The sequence below is a fragment of the Kwoniella europaea genome, chromosome 1 (genome assembly GCF_036810445.1).
Source record: "Kwoniella europaea PYCC6329 chromosome 1, complete sequence".
Taxonomy (NCBI): domain Eukaryota; kingdom Fungi; phylum Basidiomycota; class Tremellomycetes; order Tremellales; family Cryptococcaceae; genus Kwoniella; species Kwoniella europaea.
The window spans coordinates 5541839-5560396 of NC_089487.1; the positions used below are offsets into that span (position 1 = coordinate 5541839).

General features: G+C 44.4%; 11 protein-coding genes across 11 annotated transcripts; 9 read left to right on the forward strand and 2 right to left on the reverse strand.

Moving 5' to 3' along the window:
- Nucleotides 1-278: 278 nt before the first annotated feature.
- Nucleotides 279-925, forward strand: V865_002101 (uncharacterized protein; the record flags this gene model as incomplete). Its single annotated transcript, XM_066225908.1, has 2 exons — nucleotides 279-298; nucleotides 388-925. 2 exons carry the CDS (start codon nucleotides 279-281, stop codon nucleotides 923-925), a joined length of 558 nt encoding a protein of 185 aa, XP_066082005.1.
- A 1306-nt stretch (nucleotides 926-2231) lies between these two features.
- Nucleotides 2232-2829, forward strand: V865_002102 (uncharacterized protein; the record flags this gene model as incomplete). The annotated part of the gene is made up of 2 exons (XM_066225909.1): nucleotides 2232-2641; nucleotides 2754-2829. 2 exons carry the CDS (start codon nucleotides 2232-2234, stop codon nucleotides 2827-2829), a joined length of 486 nt encoding a protein of 161 aa, XP_066082006.1.
- A 786-nt stretch (nucleotides 2830-3615) lies between these two features.
- Nucleotides 3616-3882, forward strand: V865_002103 (uncharacterized protein; the record flags this gene model as incomplete). Its single annotated transcript, XM_066225910.1, has 1 exon — nucleotides 3616-3882. One exon carries the CDS (start codon nucleotides 3616-3618, stop codon nucleotides 3880-3882), a length of 267 nt encoding a protein of 88 aa, XP_066082007.1.
- A 748-nt stretch (nucleotides 3883-4630) lies between these two features.
- Nucleotides 4631-5342, forward strand: V865_002104 (uncharacterized protein; the record flags this gene model as incomplete). The annotated part of the gene is made up of 2 exons (XM_066225911.1): nucleotides 4631-4633; nucleotides 4698-5342. 2 exons carry the CDS (start codon nucleotides 4631-4633, stop codon nucleotides 5340-5342), a joined length of 648 nt encoding a protein of 215 aa, XP_066082008.1.
- Nucleotides 5343-6176: 834 nt separating this feature from the next.
- V865_002105 (uncharacterized protein) lies at nucleotides 6177-7368 on the reverse strand (the record flags this gene model as incomplete). Its single annotated transcript, XM_066225912.1, has 6 exons — nucleotides 6177-6324; nucleotides 6452-6657; nucleotides 6746-6802; nucleotides 6929-7074; nucleotides 7182-7252; nucleotides 7340-7368. The coding sequence occupies 6 exons, from the start codon at nucleotides 7366-7368 to the stop codon at nucleotides 6177-6179; spliced, it is 657 nt and encodes a 218-aa protein (XP_066082009.1).
- A 384-nt stretch (nucleotides 7369-7752) lies between these two features.
- Nucleotides 7753-8229, forward strand: V865_002106 (uncharacterized protein; the record flags this gene model as incomplete). The annotated part of the gene is made up of 3 exons (XM_066225913.1): nucleotides 7753-7812; nucleotides 7880-8020; nucleotides 8113-8229. The coding sequence occupies 3 exons, from the start codon at nucleotides 7753-7755 to the stop codon at nucleotides 8227-8229; spliced, it is 318 nt and encodes a 105-aa protein (XP_066082010.1).
- A 1424-nt stretch (nucleotides 8230-9653) lies between these two features.
- V865_002107 (uncharacterized protein) lies at nucleotides 9654-9980 on the forward strand (the record flags this gene model as incomplete). Its single annotated transcript, XM_066225914.1, has 1 exon — nucleotides 9654-9980. The coding sequence occupies one exon, from the start codon at nucleotides 9654-9656 to the stop codon at nucleotides 9978-9980; it is 327 nt and encodes a 108-aa protein (XP_066082011.1).
- Nucleotides 9981-10587: 607 nt separating this feature from the next.
- On the forward strand, nucleotides 10588-12737 carry V865_002108 (uncharacterized protein; the record flags this gene model as incomplete). Its single annotated transcript, XM_066225915.1, has 3 exons — nucleotides 10588-10904; nucleotides 10997-12271; nucleotides 12389-12737. The coding sequence occupies 3 exons, from the start codon at nucleotides 10588-10590 to the stop codon at nucleotides 12735-12737; spliced, it is 1941 nt and encodes a 646-aa protein (XP_066082012.1).
- Nucleotides 12738-13139: 402 nt separating this feature from the next.
- V865_002109 (uncharacterized protein) lies at nucleotides 13140-13661 on the reverse strand (the record flags this gene model as incomplete). Its single annotated transcript, XM_066225916.1, has 1 exon — nucleotides 13140-13661. One exon carries the CDS (start codon nucleotides 13659-13661, stop codon nucleotides 13140-13142), a length of 522 nt encoding a protein of 173 aa, XP_066082013.1.
- A 1186-nt stretch (nucleotides 13662-14847) lies between these two features.
- V865_002110 (uncharacterized protein) lies at nucleotides 14848-16912 on the forward strand (the record flags this gene model as incomplete). Its single annotated transcript, XM_066225917.1, has 5 exons — nucleotides 14848-15421; nucleotides 15515-15619; nucleotides 15685-16120; nucleotides 16197-16372; nucleotides 16437-16912. The coding sequence occupies 5 exons, from the start codon at nucleotides 14848-14850 to the stop codon at nucleotides 16910-16912; spliced, it is 1767 nt and encodes a 588-aa protein (XP_066082014.1).
- A 683-nt stretch (nucleotides 16913-17595) lies between these two features.
- On the forward strand, nucleotides 17596-18210 carry V865_002111 (uncharacterized protein; the record flags this gene model as incomplete). Its single annotated transcript, XM_066225918.1, has 4 exons — nucleotides 17596-17649; nucleotides 17727-17781; nucleotides 17837-18060; nucleotides 18115-18210. The coding sequence occupies 4 exons, from the start codon at nucleotides 17596-17598 to the stop codon at nucleotides 18208-18210; spliced, it is 429 nt and encodes a 142-aa protein (XP_066082015.1).
- Between the last annotated feature and the right edge of the window lie 348 nt (nucleotides 18211-18558).

Consider the following 18558-nt stretch of genomic DNA (forward strand, 5'->3'; position numbering starts at 1 on the left):
GCCTCCCGTTATCTCAAACTTCCTGATCAGATCGTTATACAAAGAGTGGGGGAATCAGCGGCAACGATTCATGGTGACTTTCAACCTCGACCTGTAGGTGAGGCACACACAAGAACATTTCGATATTCAGTCTTCGAAATGATGACCTTCCGCTGCTTCCAATCGTAAGACACGATGTTGAGCGATCCAAATGTACATACATATATATGGATCCTCCCTCCGATCTTGAATGAAAGTTTTTCAATGCCTATCTGCTCATCGACTGATTACATTTCAAAATGGGTCCCAAGGAGCAGAAGTACTTTTCCGACTACGAAGACTTCCCTCCTCTGTCCACACTCATGTCCAATCATGCGCCCCAATCTTCCTCATCACAGACGCAAGCAGCAACCGAGTCCAGAACCAGGAACAACCACCCCAGACTGCTTCAACCTCCCAACCTGAGCCTACAGAGAATCGCAACCGACCCATCTCCTCTACCCCCAGTTCAAACCCAGCTCATTCTGCATGGGGTGGTATGCCAGCATCGTCAGCTTCCACTCAACAAACAGCTTCCCATTCGTATCCATATCCTAGTATTACCAGTCCTCCGCCTACTTATGGTTATCATCCAAGCTATGGCAGTCCACCTCCAGCATACAGCTCCCTCACTCAAGCTCAAACTCACGGTTTCCCTCCCGTGAGCTATCATCCATATGGATCTTACCCCAGTCCTTACGGTCAACAACAATGGGCTACATCATCTAACCCGGCGCGACAGCCTCTCTCGAATCCGAATATAGCTTCCTTTGAAGCAGCGAATGAGCCTTGTCATTGGGGATGTGGAGTATGCGGTAAGAAGAGAGAAGCTAGAGGTTACGCATGGTGTTGGTACTGTAATGATAACACTTCGGGGGCGCTGTACTCAGGTACAGGAAATAATTGATGATACTGTGCAGTACAGACTGCAAGTGTAAAACATAACGAATTTTATTGTTCTTGATTGTATGTATGTTACGAGACACGACGACTAATTACTCCGTGGTAGGTATGTATCAATGCAGAAATTTAAAAACTTATGAGATGTAGCAGTGTATACAATCGTTCATACTGTAAACGCGTGTGATGGTTTCCGATACTGTACATTGCGGGCTTTGTTTAATGATCACAAGTTGCTTTAGTGTATAACTTCTCCTCTGCTTTAATAGCATTTTATGAACGGTGCGAATGCCAACGAGAAAGAGCTGAGCTACATCGCACCAAGTGTCCTTGCTGTGGACCTTTGGGTCACTACTAAGCGTTGTATCTGTTTGTCCCTACAAGTCCGCTCGCTGTGTGCATACAATACATACGATTCAGAGCTGCCACAGACCACACAACACTGTCCTCATATCGAAAGTGCTATTTACCTCAAGTAGAAGACGTGTTGGATCATCGTTCTTGTATTAATCTTTCACAATCAAACTTTTCCATTTTGGTCAGATTTTTCAATAGATAAACTCATCATCTTGTGAGTGCCATTTAATCTTTCTGTCTGAATTCGAAAGGCGTGTTTTGGGCGATTTGGATTTTATGGCGCTCTTGCTAATTTTGTGATGGATGTAACTGCTTAGTGGGATTTCGTTATCTTTCGTAAGACTAGGCTACATCTCTGACTGTCAACAAGTGTCGACAGTTTGCACAGTACCATGAGGTTCATGGCAATGAGCAAGCCGACTGCCTGTATCAAAGGATTACATTTATGCCGATAACCTTATTCGATCTTTGCCGCAAGAGGAACTTGCATTTGCCTCCTCGCTTGCTGTTGATGCATTGCCTGTCGTCCATAGGAATCCAGATTTCGGTACCGCATGGGACTGGTAAAGCTCATCATATAAGAACTGCAGCTTGGGGCAGCAGATCATTCGAAGGTGTGTGTTATTCGTATGGAGTTGAGTAGATCCTGATGTCAAAAAGGATAGACCCATATTGTCTTAACTAGATTCACTTGTCCAACTCGTGGTGTGTGATTCTTTGTTCCAAGTCTCGTTCGTATATTCATATCAGATTTGATGGTTTCGCATGACATGCTTCAGACAATCACCATGCGGTGATCGCTAATCTGATCGTCTAGCGATTCTCGTCGTATGGTCACAGATCGGGCATCGAACAGTGATCATGCAGTGAAGTCATCGAGCACCACGTATATATACATCTGACCAAAATCTTCAGATCAGTGCTTGCCTCATGAACTATATCCATATGCTAATATCATGAAAGGTAAAAAAGCCAAAAAGTCAATCCCTCTTGAAGGATTCTACCAGCCATACGACCCTCCCGGATATATCCCTCAATCAGAACCGCCACAACATTCTCAATTCGTTCACCCGGGTAGTATTCCTGCTCTCAGCGGTCAAGGTCATAGCTCTTCTCAACATTACGGTGGCTACATGCAGCATTACTATAATCAAGGTTCCCCTGCTGCAACGAATCCCTTCACTCATTCTCAACTTCAAACATATCAACCTGCTCAAGCTTCCCAACAGCCACAACCTCAACCTTCATTCACCACTTCCCAATCCCATCCTTCTCAATCGTCATTCGTTCATCAAAATTATTCACTTCATACACAACAATCTCCCTTGTCCTCCTCTAATCACACAGCATTCGACCCTTACCACCAGTATGTCAACCACGTGTATCACCCCAATCCAACATATAACCAGATCGGGATTCGACAATATTTAGAAGCAGAGGGAACGCATTTTTGAATGTGCCGAATGCGATAAGCGAAGGAAGGACGATGAGAGTGCAGCATGGTGCGATCAATGTGGGAAATTTACTAAGACCATCAAAGTTAGTGGACTCTGATTAACAGGACTTTCAGATGTGTTGTAAGATTGATTGTACCTATGTTACAACGAAAGTGGATTTATAGCATGGACTATCGAACATGTAGATAGGGATATAAGCGAAAGGCATAAATTGACAGATCTGGTGGCTTCCTAATTTACTTGTTAGTATGTATTCGTTCAATTTCAGGATATACCATGATCTTACCACCCTTGAATGCATCCAATGGTCGTGTCCACGTCATTGATCGTGAGAACCCTCCTTTGAGAACACAACAACCCCACTGACCGAAACACCAAGGCCGAAAAACAATGAAGAAACGCTTACGGACAATTTTACATTAAGATGTTTGCCCTTCTGAAGAAGTGTTTCATTCGATCCAAGCTTCTTTCTCGAGCTATGCAGCTGTGTGGTCTTCTGTAGAATGTGGGTTAATTGCTATTTAGACTACTGTATGTTGATAGAAGTCTTTTCCCGACTTCACCGACGTGGGGAAGAAACTGAACATTACTTCTCAAGTCTCGTCATCGATGTATTTTATCCACAAACCTTTTGCTTCTGAGAGGGTACGGGAGGTCATGAAGCTTTGCCCTTCCAGAGTACGGTCTTGTACATATATAAAGCATGCCATGTTCCGATAAATAATTCATGACAACCTAATCATCTATCACAGACAAATCTATAGCAATCGCTGAAAACGTTAACCTAAATCGATCTCATAACAGCTCTTACTCAAGATATAATCTCAGGTAGGCTACCGCTTGGCTCTGTGTGTCACTGATACCTCTCTATATTAGCACAGCCATGAACCCAAACAACCCTTGGGCGAATGCAGGTGGATATCAATATGGATACGCCTGTCCTCCCACACCACCAATGAGTCCTCCATCTCGACCGCCCGCTCAAGCGCAAAATCCATATGCAGGTCAAGCGCAAAACCCCGCTCCACAGCAAGCTGCTAATCCCAATCCATTCGGAGCAGGTAACATTCCGAGTGTTCTGATGCCTAATTCCAGTACAGGAGGATTCTCATCATTGAATCAACCGAATCTCAGTCCAGAGAATGGTTGAACTTCGATATCACCTTATCAAAGACATCCATGGATCACTGTCACTGATCTCCCTGCCAATATGGGTCAATCATCTTCTTCTTTGACATCGTACCAAGCTCCCCCTTCACAAGTCGCCAGCACAAGTTCCTCTAACAAGGCTACAAAGCATTGGGAATGCGAGTTTTGCGATACTAGGAGGAATGAGGATGATGGTCTGTTGTGGTGTCATAGGTGTAGGACTTATACTAAGACCTTGTGGTGCGAAGGACCATAAAAGAGACCTTCCCCTTGTGTGGAGAGCCCAAGGATTCATTGTATTAGAATTAGTATCATTGATCTACCGCTTTGTAAATATCCAAGTAGCTAGGTGTACGAATTATGATCTGAAAGTCTATGTTCCTTTCTTGGAATCTCAATTTGCCACTCTTCTAGTGTATGAGCCAAATGAAGTTGTTTGGTCTGATTTGGATGCCCGAAGAACTCCACATGCATGCATGAGCTTAGAGTTAGTCTAAATCTTTATTGAGATTATGGGTTGTGTACATCCTTGGTGTCCTCCTTATCACATCAAAAGCAATCATCGGGATGAGCTACCAAAGTGAAAAACCTCCGAAGGAAAACACGCCTCTAAGGCGTTCTGTGATACTTCGAATTTATGATGAATCGCACCATCGCAAATCTGAACCCCCTTGCATACAAATTCCTTTTCTATCCAGAACCCAATTCAGATCTTTTACATCCATGTTTCTATCGAAAACAACGTCAGAATGGTAAGTTCGCAGGGATACCTCGCTCAAAAGGAGGTCAAGCTCACTTTGTGGCATCTTGATCAAGTCAAAGAAACTACCCGATACCACTGACTATACCTTTTACCGAACTGGTCGACCATTACCCGATACCACCATTGACCCGGACGAATGGCGAGTAAGACAATTCCTCTACACCTCACCTTATCATACACCCAACAGCTACCCTAGCCCTTTACCACCTTATGGTCATCCTAATCCATTCTCACCCAATACATTCCCTCAATATGGTTACTATCCTACTCAATCGATGTTCGGTATCTACAGTAGTCCATTCTCAGCGATTACCCCATCACAACCTCATCCACCGTCTGCCCCTCCTGTGGGTATATTACCGGCAACCAAAAAACCTTTAATATTCCCCAGTATGGAACAATACCAAATGTACTCCAAAAATCCAGCGTTGTTTGAGCAAAGTACCAAAGGGTGGATTACAGATCCAACAGCTATCTCCCAACCTGTCCATAAACCGTTCGGGGAATCGTCGGATCTAAGTTGGACATCACCAAGAACAGGAAAGACATACCAGCTCCCCTCTTTAGTTAGCAGGTATCCAGAACCGCATCATTATGTTTGTGTGGTGTGTGAGAATAGGAAAATGAAGTTTGATGGATACACTTGGTGTAGGGAATGTAAAGATAATACGAAGAGTATGGGTGTTTATGGGAGATAGTGTTTGTAGGAGAAGGTTATGCATTTCAAATGACGAAGACAGTGAAAGCTAAAGAATGACTTATTGAGAATATCCCTTGGTATCATATCTATCATTCGTGCTAATCAGCTTTCCAACCTATCATTGTATGATGGTAGTGTATAGAAATAACTCTTTGTACATCCCATGCCTTTTAGGGCTGGACTCCTGAGACGGACAGATTCAGGTCCCTAATGTTGTAAGAACATCCCATAGCTTATGGTCTGTATATGGAGGATTCATATATCGATACTTTCTCTGTATTCAGCTACAGTACAACTATTCGCATCATAATTTTCCAGAAACCGAGACGCATGAATTTCTGAGAACAGACAGACGGAGGATTGGTACTCTCCATGTCAGAAAAAACAAAAAGAATGCAAACAAACCCAAACCACTTTGCAGCGTGCTTGATTCTGAAAGGAGAATACCATTTTGGGTAAGCTGAAGAATCAAAGAAGGCACTTCTATGTTTCGTTTGATATTTTGGGCTTGTATCTGTATGACTGTCGAGAAGCGACGAATCAAAGAAGTTCATCAATGTACTCTTCTTCACCCTCGAAATGGTTTTCATCAGACTTTCTCACTGCGTTGCAGAAACACAGCGAACTTCTTACGAATTGCATCTCTGATTGGTATTATCATGACTTAGTTCACAGTGAGCACACACAAGATAAGACTCTCTTATCTTTCGTCAGTAGGTCCTAACATTCTTCTATGCGATTATGCCTGTTGTAGGATGAAAGATTACTTGTGATATACATATCCCTGATTCGATCCTATCTATAGAGTTGCACGACAACATAATTGATCATCCTAAGGTTTAGGGTTATGTACTCTCAAAGCATCATGGGCATCGATATCACCGTCGCACTCCCAAGGGTAAGCGAGCCATATATCGGGGGTATCGACAGCTGAGAAGTAAGCTACGTCGGAGGGGAGTTCGGCAGCTTTGGGTTTAAGTCTAGATATCCCAATCAACATTAGCTTACCCACGTTCAGGCAAAACCCAACGATGGTAATAAGGGAGATGATGAGTTGCGGAAAAACAGATTTCAGAGGGACGACTGAAAGATATAGATTTCACTGACTTGTTGTGAACCACAAAGATACCTAATTTAGTCTCTTTCCTCAACCTCTCTCGTTCCTGCTCATCCTCCACGGCTGCTAACTGCTTGTTGATATCTATTTGCAATTCCCTGATGGTATACGTAAGGGTGGTTCGAGTATCATCCACCTCGTCAACTACCAAGATGTGTCGTCCGAGTAGTCCGCCGTGAGTGAAGTTTGAACCGAGCTGTGAACATTCAGGAATTAAGCAAGAGTACCAACCAGCAGAATCGATGCGCGAACATCTGAAGACGAGAGGGAGTAAGAGCACTTACCGTCGAGAAATCAAGCCATTGAGTTCTGACTACTTCTGTACCGACTTTCTCTTCGACCTGTATACGTACGCAGCAGGCATATCAGCAACCATACTCGGATACAATTTCACACGTGTTGCCAATCCTTTTGACAGGAGTCTAGGAGGTGAGATAGTAAATGATGAAGACAGACAAAATACTCACACCACCCATATCCTCGTATAAGACCAAACCAACAGCCTGAATAGGGATATTCTTCTTTTTACCATCTTGGTCTGTCTTCAATTGGGTTCTCAGTATTCGTGCAGGGATGAATCCTCCCCCTCCAATGGCGATAAATAGGGTAGGAGCTATTCCACAGATGTAGAGATAAGGGATATACAGTACATGGTGAGAATGGGAAGGAAGATGTATGCATGTTAGCAATGCTCCAGATCAGGATGTGCAGATCTCTCACCGAATTCCTCTTTGATCTTAGTAGCAGCTTTCTGAATAGCGGTGTGGATATCATTATAACTCAATCTGAGCCTATAAGAACGCAAGAGATACACACAACCTTATCAGCTAAATGCTCTCGACATTCCCGCTGAAAACGGATATAAGACGTTGACCTACATTTCCACATCTGTGAGTTGGTGAGACATCTTGGATAGCTGTGTCCGGGAGAGGCAAGAGAAAATACGGGAAGAGACGGGGTATGTTATATGATGATGGGTATTAAGAAGCATAAGAAGCAAGAATAGATGATGGAAAATCTTTCACTTCGCTTCTTGGTTTCCCACATCTCATCTCTCAGTCTCACCATGAGGTGCGGAACGGGAATGTGGGGCACCACACACAAGCTATGCGATATTTGATTCCGCTGTGAATCTCACTTTCATCTGGAAAAAGTCATCGATTGGACATCTTACATATGACTAGCAACATTATCAGCAACAGCTCGCTAGCCAGTGAGTTCCCCAAGACGAAGCAGCAAGTGACCTCAATCCTATAGCAAAACTCCTGCATCATCCTTTTCCGAGCTCAATATGTCTTCCACGCCCATTACTCACCTTTACCGATCACTCCTTCGTGAGATACGTCTGGCTGTGAGTGATCTGTCGAACACAACTCATAGTCTTGTAGAGCTCACTAGAGCTACATAACGGAGTATAGTCTAAACAGTCCCGTGCGACCAGGAATCCTACGGTGTCGCAGCATGTCAGGACAATAGTAGATACCACTTCTGATCAGCAGGCTTTACAGAGGACATTGTTGGAGACTAGGGATTTCTTGAGGTCATCGAGGATACATGCTGTGAGTATCAAGTATCCTTCTGGCCTCGTTTTGTTTATAGCTCCCTCATGGAAAGGAAACCAAATTCTCATCCACTCTTAATGTCTCAACAGGAACTATTAAAACGTTATAATCCAATCCACGGAATGTCAGAAGAAGCTAGGATAAAAGCTACAGCTAGGAGGGTGGGCTTAGACACACCGCTGGAGTTCAAGGGCGATAAGGAGTAAACTCGGATAGGTAAGTCTACGATCACGTCGTTCTGACATTCTGGGTATACGCTGATCTCAACATAGATCGATCACTAGTCAGATCCGGAATGTATAGCTGGTATACCAATGTGTGATAGAATCCCTGGTGATCTCACCAAGGGCTTCTTGCCATCGACATTGACATTGTATGATCGACGACGACTTATCTCACCATGCGTGAATTGAGGATTTTTGCTGAGACATACTGATTTATTCTTCTAATTTTTATCAACGTAGTACATGCAAAAACGTGCAAGAAAGTTCGAATGTCGAATGTCAAATGATATCCTTTCATTACATGTATGGCCTCAATCTTCTCCCAAGCGTTTCAACTCAACCCCTTTGACATTTCTCCATTGACAGTCAGTAGGGCTATGTCTGGCCACAAGACTGAGGTGATATGGCAAGTGAGAAGGGTATATATATTACATGATGGTTGTCGACAATTCGCCTTTCCTCTATAGTCCACACCAAGGTTATACAACAGTAAAAATCATACAGGTCACCATTACTGATTCACAACTCAACGGATTATCACAATATAAGCTCCCCGATTGAATCCCAAAATACAACCGCCAGTAATTCAAGCAATGAGGGGATTTCTCAATTTACCACTCTCCCTTCATTGTCGAGTATCAACAACATTGTCAACTATCGTCATCTCATGCACGAAGAATTGTATGGGTGGGATCGTCCCTCGCAGAGAGAAGCAACTGCCATGATGGATGAGCTGGTAGATACCTCATCCCCCGAAGTCAATGATGGTCTGGAAGATATTAGGAAGGAGTGGCGTGAGATCTCGCATAATTCTCAAGATGCGCCAAATGAATCAGTAAAGTTGGACGCGAGACGAAGGAATTGGATGGAAATATATGAGAGAGCACATGATCTCAGTGAAGATGAAAAACCCTCTTAAGAGCGATTCACGAATGCTCTAAACCCGACAGGTTATCTTACAAGAGCACATTTATGGAAGGGATGAACTTGAATCCTACGACGGAAAAGACAGACGGACGTACAAAGGCTGTGAGATTAGCTTGGAGTACCATCCTCAAGGATGTAGATGGTGATCAGGTCATTGATAGGGAGGAAAAAAGAGATGGTGGGATGTGGTAGGGTCAAAGACGAACAAAGGACTAATCAAGGGCACCAAGTCGTAGACCCCCCGAGTGAAAATACCAGTGATGTCATCAAAAGAGCCAATGATTTTTCCCGATCAATCTTGGCTGGAAGCATCAAGCGCTACAAGAGTGGACTTCGTATTCTTACAGTGGGCCAGATGAAGATGATTCGATTTATTCCGAAACTCTGATCTCACTGGTCAAAGCGAAGATGAAAGTGATAAATCCGAATATCGCAAATCTATTGAAGAGAGAATACAAAATGCCATTTATATCAGTCTCATGTCGGATGGCGAGAAAGTTGTCCAAGAGGTAGATGAAATCTTCTCCAATGGTCAAAATGAGAGTTCAGAGAACATTGATGATTTACGAACTATCTGGGGTATAGTATCCGGGTATGGTACGGAAAAGCGATACAACCCAAGAGAAAGACAAAACAGATGGCAGGAGTATATGCGCGAAGTCGACAGTGCTTTGACCAGTGAAGCCGAACAACACACAAGCACGATAGCTGAGGGAACAAATTCAACCACATCCGAAGCTGAAGTCATCAACAGTACAAATGAAGAGGATAAGAAACCCACGAAGGTGATCGCAGCTCGAGCGTAGAGTACACCACATACACTAGTAGTGAGATGTGTCACCCAAGCGAGAGCTGGACACAACACAACGAAGTTACCTTTGCAACCACTTATCACCCTTGCTGTCTTGTATAAAGAACGGACGAAAGCGGAGAAAAAAGCCAAAAAGAACAAAAACATCATAAGAACATTGGAAAAAACGGAGACCCTAAACTGTGTAAGAGATTGAGATAGGCTATTGAGGAAGAGGCAACCGACCATCAAGTCAGACTGCATGCGGAGGAAGCAAGTGGGAAAGCACTGTCGATTGTCGGTTTGGATACTGTGGATACTGTCGATACTGCTCTCCCCGATCTGTTGATAAATCACCAGTTTGTGTTATGTCTCTCATGTAAATAACTTGTGAGCTATAACCGCTCTCTGCTGGTGAAGAGATCAGTGACCAGAGTGATGATGTCACCATATCTCTTGATTCGTGGGGGCCCCGCTTAAATCCATGTCCTACTCGAGTACTTGTGCACTTCACTTCCTCATCAACAACTATGAACAACACTGACTTCTTCGCAACCTCATCGACATGTCTATCCTCAGTTGACGTCGCACTGTTGTACCAATGCCCTAGCATGATAGGCCGCATGCTATCTTGCTCTAGGCTGCTTGTTGGCCGAGCCGTTCCTTCGAGAAGGGAAGCGGTACACCTCCCATACATCAAACCTGCCCACTTACCGATCATCCCTTCGACCACCATTCGTCTCAGCACCCACTCTACGTCCGCAGCTCAGGCAGTCGAAGATACAGCCGATGTCACATCGGATACTCCTTCAAAATCAGCAGTATTCCATCAGCTGGAGAGGGTGACCGAGCTCCAGAGCAGAGTGTCAAGGGAAAATTCGAAGATTGGGAAACAGATGATCATAGCTCAGTACCCGGACTTACGAGAGTTGTTGGAATAGTAAGTGAAACTTGACTGTTCTGTCCGATCTACATTACTGTGCCAGTCCTTCGAAGAAATATGTAAAATGACAGCTGAATGACTTTGTATAGTATATACGACCCCAACCTTCGCACCAACCTTACCTTTGGTTCTCTCCTTAGATACCTTGACTCTTCATCTAGAAAGACCGCACCGGGTGGGCCTCCTTCATCAGATATCATTGAGTTGTTCGAAGAATTATCGAAGAAACAGATAACAGGTAATGAGGCCAAAGATGTGGTTTATGGTTTTCTGGTGGTCAATGATGTGCTCGACGATCAGAGGCTTCTGTTCACATTTGGAAGATTGTTGGATAGGAATTTGACAGCTGGATTCGGAGCGAATACGTTAAAACGAGTTATATGGCCCAGTGATTCTCCAACGAACAAGACATCCAACTCCGCTGAAAATACTGGATTGAAAGACAAAAAGGTTCCTGCTAGATCGATCTCGAAACAATCCACATCACCCAGCGCACTCTCGCACAACACTGGCAAAACACCTATCCATCCCCAATCAGCAACTCTAGATAAGTTCGAAGTAGCTCTCGGCAAATCCCTTGAACCACCTTTCGAACCCTTATTCCAAGATGGCTCACAATGGTATGCCTCAAGAAAATTGGACGGTGTTAGATGTATAACATTCTTGGATTTCTTGGTTCCATCGCCTTCAAATACGGAATCTGCGTCTAGTACACAACCATTGGAACTAGTATCTGTCCACTTTGTTTCGCGTACTGGTAAACCGTTCACTTCATTAACCAAATTGGAAGAACAATTACAGCATTTATCGATGTTACCCCAACTGAAGGGCTGGCTAGATGTTGATCCACTGATTGTGGAAACTCGCCCTGAAGGAGTGATCAAACGATTAGTACTAGATGGAGAAGTATGTGTCATGCGACCCAAGACACCTGAAGAGTTACATGCAGCACAAGCAAGAGATGATGGTAGTCTAGCCGATACAATGTGGATCGCCAATGACAATTACACCGAGGATTTTCAGTCCACCGTCTCACTCATAAAGAGATCCGGAGCGACCATCCAGCATTTAAGCTATTTCATATTCGACGTTTTGTCATACTCTGAGCTAAACGCTAAGAAGAGTTTACCGGCCCAAGAAGGGTTAGGTAAGAAATTCGGTAAGAGAATAGAAGATATTAGGAGTCTGGGGAAATGGTTGAATGGATATTTGGATGAGCTGGGTGTGAAGGAGAAGATGGTGAGAGATTTGAAACAGATAAAAGTTAGTGACGCCGAGGTGGAAGAAATGGTTGAAAGAGCTGCGAGAGAGGGGTGGGAAGGGATCATCTTAAGGAAAGATGAAGGGTATAAAGGCAAGAGATCGTGAGTTGTTCACTATTCTCTTCTCAACATTCCATACAATCCATCCACATGATGATATCCAAATATGATGTAAAGTCCTAAATAGCTAATATCTATCCTCTTTCCTATTTTGTGTAGTACCGACATTCGCAAATTCAAAAAATGGTTAGATTCCGAATATACTGTCCGTTCACTTGACACCTCATCCATGCGATTATCGGTCGACGGGGTATTCGGCGAGTACGAGGCATTGGCGAATGTATGGATCGAGCATGATGGTCATCCCGTATCAGTCGGTTCGGGGTTCACGGCAGAACAGCGTATACGGTATGCCAGGCATCCTGAGCAGATTGTAGGGAAGATGATTACGGTAGAGTACTTTAGTGAATCAGAGTCAATGGAGAGAGATAGGAAGGGGAAGGGAAAGAAGAGTTTGAGGTTTCCTAGGGTCAAGGTAGTTTGGGAAGAGGGTAGGAGGGGAATATAACGGCGAGCATGGTTGGGTAATCTTTGGTAACATGTAAGATGATATCGGTTGTATATTCAGGATATACCCTGCATGTTATGTATCATTCACCACTCTCGGACTGCACACTTAAGTATAAAGCGTCAGTGATTGCAGGATTGCCTGAGACATAGATATTGATACATGTGACTATAGACAATCGTGTATATATGTTACTTGTGGCATGGTCTCATCCGGGAGGGTATGAATTACTGGTATGCAACTTATCTGGTTATTTACTCTTTATTCCTCTTCTTCCTCCTCTCTCTCCTTCCATAGCCGGATTCTGTTATTCTTCTTAGACCATCCTATTGACTTACTCGTGCTGCTCCCTCATCGCCCCTGCTCGCCCTTTGTTTCACCTCGCTCCACCACCTTATTCACCTAATGACCCGTCGGACTTCCAGTTGCAGGTTTGATCTCCAACCCTTCTCCACCCAGACTACCCAGTTTGATGATCCCATTATCACTCTTTGGCTTTTCTGCCCTCTTCAATTGACCATGTTTCGGTCCCGGTCCATCACTGGGCGATTGTGACAAGATGCCCGTTTCAGCAATGGTGGGGTGAGAGGAAGGCTCGATGGGGATACCACTATCCAGATAAGCAGAGTCGAGTGTCGAGCCAGTTTCGTTCGTAGGTGATCTCAGAGTGGTATTTGATTCAGTATGAGATGAAGAACCGTTGCCGTTACTGGTGGTATGGTGTAAAGGAGGAGAGGGAAGTGGAGCAGGTTGGTTATTTAATTTGGATGGATCGATAGGTGGTGACGTGGTGGCATGCCGGGCTTCCTCAAGAGTAGCCAAGGAGTCTGGTCCGACGTTCTCGTTGGTCAACGGTATGGCCGTCGCAGAAGAGGAAGAAGCCGTAGGAATAGGCTGAGAGGGCACGGTTGAGTTGGTTGTCATAGTGGTGGATGATTTGTTATTTGCTTCAGGAATGCCGAAGATAGATTCCTGCTGATAATGATGTTTTTATGAGATATACAGAGATGGAGAGTAGTCGGGTTGCGTATCTATTGTCTATGGATGAAAGAACGAATGAGGGGAAGATGAGCAAAGGAAGTGTCTGTTGTTCATGTTAACTTTAATCCTCCACTCTTTTCCACTCTCACTTGTCAACATGCAAATGACATCCTCTCGCAGCGATCCTTGCGTCATTGTCATTGGGCACCACATGGAGTAGGGTAATCTTATATGAGCCCCCCACTTAGGCAACGCTCATGCAGCGAGTCGATACCGTGTCGTTCTTGACGAGATGGGGCATATATGGTCATGGATACAAGCGAACTAATTGTGACATGACTTGAGCGGTTCCGAACAGCGCATAGGATTATTTCTACAATCGTGTAAGGATGTAAAGACTTGGAGGATCAAGGGAAAAACTTACAAGGAGATGGATGCATAAGACAAAATGACAAAATATCCTTTTTCTGTAGGCCTCAATCTGGCCATTTTATCCCTTGCGCCATCAACTGGAATACCTCCCCAAACCCGAAATACTACCCTTCCATCGGAGTAGATCAGACCATTGCACAAGAGCAGCCTATTCGCATGTACACACGGCCGTAAGCTTTCTAAGCTTTCTACGCCACCCAACTACGAAAAAACCCTTTTCATCTTGAAATCAAGCCGGCGGCAATCCACGTACCTCAAGCATGAGTACTGTATTTCAGTAAAAGGGAATGGAATTGTTGGAAATTTTATCGGAGAGGGTTCAGGGAAATTTTCTAATCGGCATTGACGTCAGACCGACATTATTGCTTTAGAGGCTTTTTTTACGTTTTTTGTTTACACTCTTTCTCTCTTCTCGGTTCTGTTCTATTTTTTGGCACCTCATGGGTCCCAGCAAGGGAAGACGTCAGAGCTGGTTAAAAGATGACATTCGTAATCTGGAAAACGGCCTACGGGCCCATGGAGCGATGGTGGACTAACGGGGGACCCGATGAAACTGATATTTTTAACGATCGTGAAAAAGATAGGTATCCTGCCGATATATACGTATTTGGATAGGTGCTTTTTTCCATTTGTCTTCTTTTCGTGTTTATATAATCTATCATTCCATTGCCATCGACATCCAAACGAATATTTGGAGATGTCAGTACGAATCGATAACGAACCGAATATCGCGACTGGTTCTGGTAGATCTTCATCCGAGGAGACTGCCGTACCTACTCCACCTAAACCAGCTCATCGTCATTCCAAATTCAGTTTCCATCATCAGCCTCATGAGAAAGTCGATGACGGTTATGCACAACGGTCGCAGGATCCCAATGGGTATAGACCACCTAAAGGAAACGGAGCGGCTGTAGCTCATGTGGAGGGATACAAGCGTCAGGAGTTACATCGAAGAAATACCAAAGAGGGTAGGATCGTCTTACAAGAGGAAGATGCGCCCGAAGCATTAGGCTACGCATGGTCAACAAGAAAGAAGTGGTTGACACTTTCGGTCATTTTCATCGTTCAATGTTCGATGAATTTCAATGCGTCTATCTACGCCAACGGTGTGGATTTCCTTCAGGAGAAATTCGGCGTCTCAGCACAAGGAGCAAGAGTGGGTCAATGTTTGTTCTTGATCTGTTATGCGTTTGGATGTGAGCTCTGGGCTCCGTGGTCTGAGGAATTGGGAAGATGGTGGATCTTACAATCGAGTTTGTTCCTGGTGAACAGTGAGTAATAGCTTATCTCTTGTATCCCCCAAAATTTTCTGTGATCTTTTCTCATTCAGCATACGCAAGCTGATCAATCACCTCTCCTACTAGTCTGGCAAATCCTCGCTGCACTGGCACCAAACTTTGGTACCGTCATCGCGGCTAGAGTATTAGGTGGTTTCTCATCCGCTGGTGGTTCAGTAACCTTAGGAATGGGTAAGTCAAGACTCTCCACATATGCTCGGTTCATGAGATACATACTAATCTATATATTCCAACAGTCGCCGATCTATACGATCCAAACGAACAACAATGGGCCGTTGCATTTATCGTCTTCTCTTCGGTTGGTGGATCAGTCATTGGTCCAATTGTTGGTCCCTTCGTCCAAGCAAACTTGAATTGGGAATGGATCTGCTGGACTCAATTGATCTTTGGTGGATTCGTTCAGATCTTACATTTCTTCCTTGTACCTGAGACTCGTTCGACCGTCCTGTTGGATCGACACGCAAAGAAGCTCCGAGCAGAAGGGAGGACCAACGTATTCGGTCCTAACGAAATCAGAACATTCAGAGAAAGGTTTACCGTGAAAGAGGTCTTGCACACTTGGATTAGACCATTCGAGATGTTCGTCAGGGAGCCTATCGTACTCTGCTGTTCACTCTTATCTGGTTTCTCCGATGCTTTGATTTTCACTTTCTTGGAAGCCTTCGGTCCTGTGTGAGTACAGCTCATCTATCAATTGGATTACAAACACACATTGAATCTCCAGCTAATGTGATCGTATATTGTACAGATTTAAGCAATGGGATTTCACCACTGAACAGATGGCTCTCACCTTTGTACCCATCGCCATCGGTTATTTCATTGCCTACGCGCTTTACATTCCCCCTCTCATGTCTCAGCGAAAAGCACTCAGGAAGGATCCTCAAGGTACTCCTCCTGAGATCCGATTGAAACCTCTTTTATGGCGTAAGTATATCATCGTATCTAAGCAAAGGATCACATCAATCTGACAATCGTGTATTCTACACAGTCGCCCCACTCGAATCACTCGGTCTATTCGGTTTCGCTTGGACCTCACTTGGTCCCCCTCACACACACTGGATCGGACCTATGATCTTCTCCGCCATGGTCGGTATCGCCAACTTTGCAATCTACATGTCGACCATCGATTATATGATCGCCGCTTATGGTCCTTACTCAGCCTCCGCAACAGGTGGTAATGGATTCGCGAGAGATTTCTTAGCTGGTATCGCAGCGATGTACTCCACACCGTTCTATTCCAATGTTGGTGGTGAATCCTACCGACTGCATTTGGAATGGCCCTCAACTATCTTGGCAATCATTGCTGGATTCGTGACCATCCCGATCTTCATCTTCTACTACAAAGGAGCCTACTTCCGAGAAAGATCTAAATTCGCTATGACTTTGGCGGGCGAGAGACAGGAGAGGAACGTACATAGATTGGAGAAGAGTGATAATATGCCCGGAGGTGGGGTTCCCGTATAGATGGGATATTGCATAGGAAGAAGGAGAAGTGGAATAGATGAATTCATCCTAAGCTAGAAAGTAAGGTAAAGCGATAGAGGTATGTACACACATGCGCATATAACTTTCGTAGAATCTCAGACATATCTCCTTCTTTGCCTTCAGATGCATCATTCTTCTTCATAGCTTTACCCATTTGCTCAAAGTCTGATCAATTCGTCAAGTGTATCAGGACAGTAAATTCTGGTCACCTAGTTGTCATCCCGGCGGAATTGTTGTCTGGTTCATGACGTATCCCCTCTGCTCGCATTCTTGCTAGTCTCAGATCAACTATTGATGCAGTTCAGATCACCGCCACAGCACAGTACCACTGCGAGTTCGGTATCTGCAATCTCTACAAAAATGGATTACCTCGGTGATGTTTGTCGGGACTTACTGAACTTGCGCTCATCCTTTGACTTCTGCTGATTTTCTTTCGAAGCAGTGTCATGCGCTCCGAATTTGTTGCCTATCCTTTGATCGGGACTATTCTTCCTTTACGACTCGGCTCATGATTGACTCGATGGTTGGAGATGAAGAATTTCGCAACAGCAGTCATGGTATATATACTCGACAGATCGACTCACAATTTCAACACTTCCAATCAACACATTCTCTTTGCTTGACACTGGAATTCTATTCAAACCCAAAGGTACATGTACACAATGGCTGACCGAGACTCATCCGCCAATAATTCTAGATATTCAAGATCGACCAAAGTAATTTACCATTGGCGAGACATCGCATGACGAATTTGGTAGATATCATACTCAAAGTTCTCTTTGTACACTGGTAGGGTATTCCCCAGTTCGGAAGCTTTGGCCCCCTCCCAGCTGGGCAAAGGACCACAGGTAAATTTGTAGTTATCCCATTTTACAGTTGATATGCTAACATTCGTTTACACAGTATCCAGCAACCCTCAACGAGTTACGGAGGAAACACTGACAGAATACATGGATAAACAGAGTAAGGACTATAGCAGAACGCAACCAGACATCGACGCTTTAAGGGCCTCCTACTCTTCAAGAGACGAGGGTACCTCCATGGAACATCCGTCCAGCCCTGGAACTGAGACCCAACGATTGATGAGCTTTGATACCAGCTTGGAGTATCACGATGCATACAGAAAGGTAAGCTTGGCCCACGATGAGTGCATATGATGCTAACCCAGATCTCATTGACAGCACCGAGACAACGCCCCCAGCGGAGTAGACCTCACTACTGCAGGAGGTGGTCCATTCATCGATCCTCCTTCGTACGATCAACAAAAGAAGGAATGATCAGGTCTCATAGCCGTTCTGAAAGCACCCTTGATGGTATGATCTCCCTCCCATTCCTTTTGATACACTTTTGTTACTTAGTCGTGCAATGAAAGCTGCCATAAATGCATAATCTGCTTCTGAACAGTTTTGTCCCAAGATTTTCCGTTAAGGGTTATCCTCTTACTTGTACCATGTCACCCTCACCCACTTGATGTCTGTGGGTGCAGCTTGACAGCGGTAACTTAGAATCGGTAGGAAACTGCTTCAAGATATCCGTCTCCTAAAACCTGGTGCTTCAAGAGTGGTGAAACAGAAACGGCTGCTCAAAGACTGTTCATGAATACCCTGCAGTCTTGGTGGAGGACT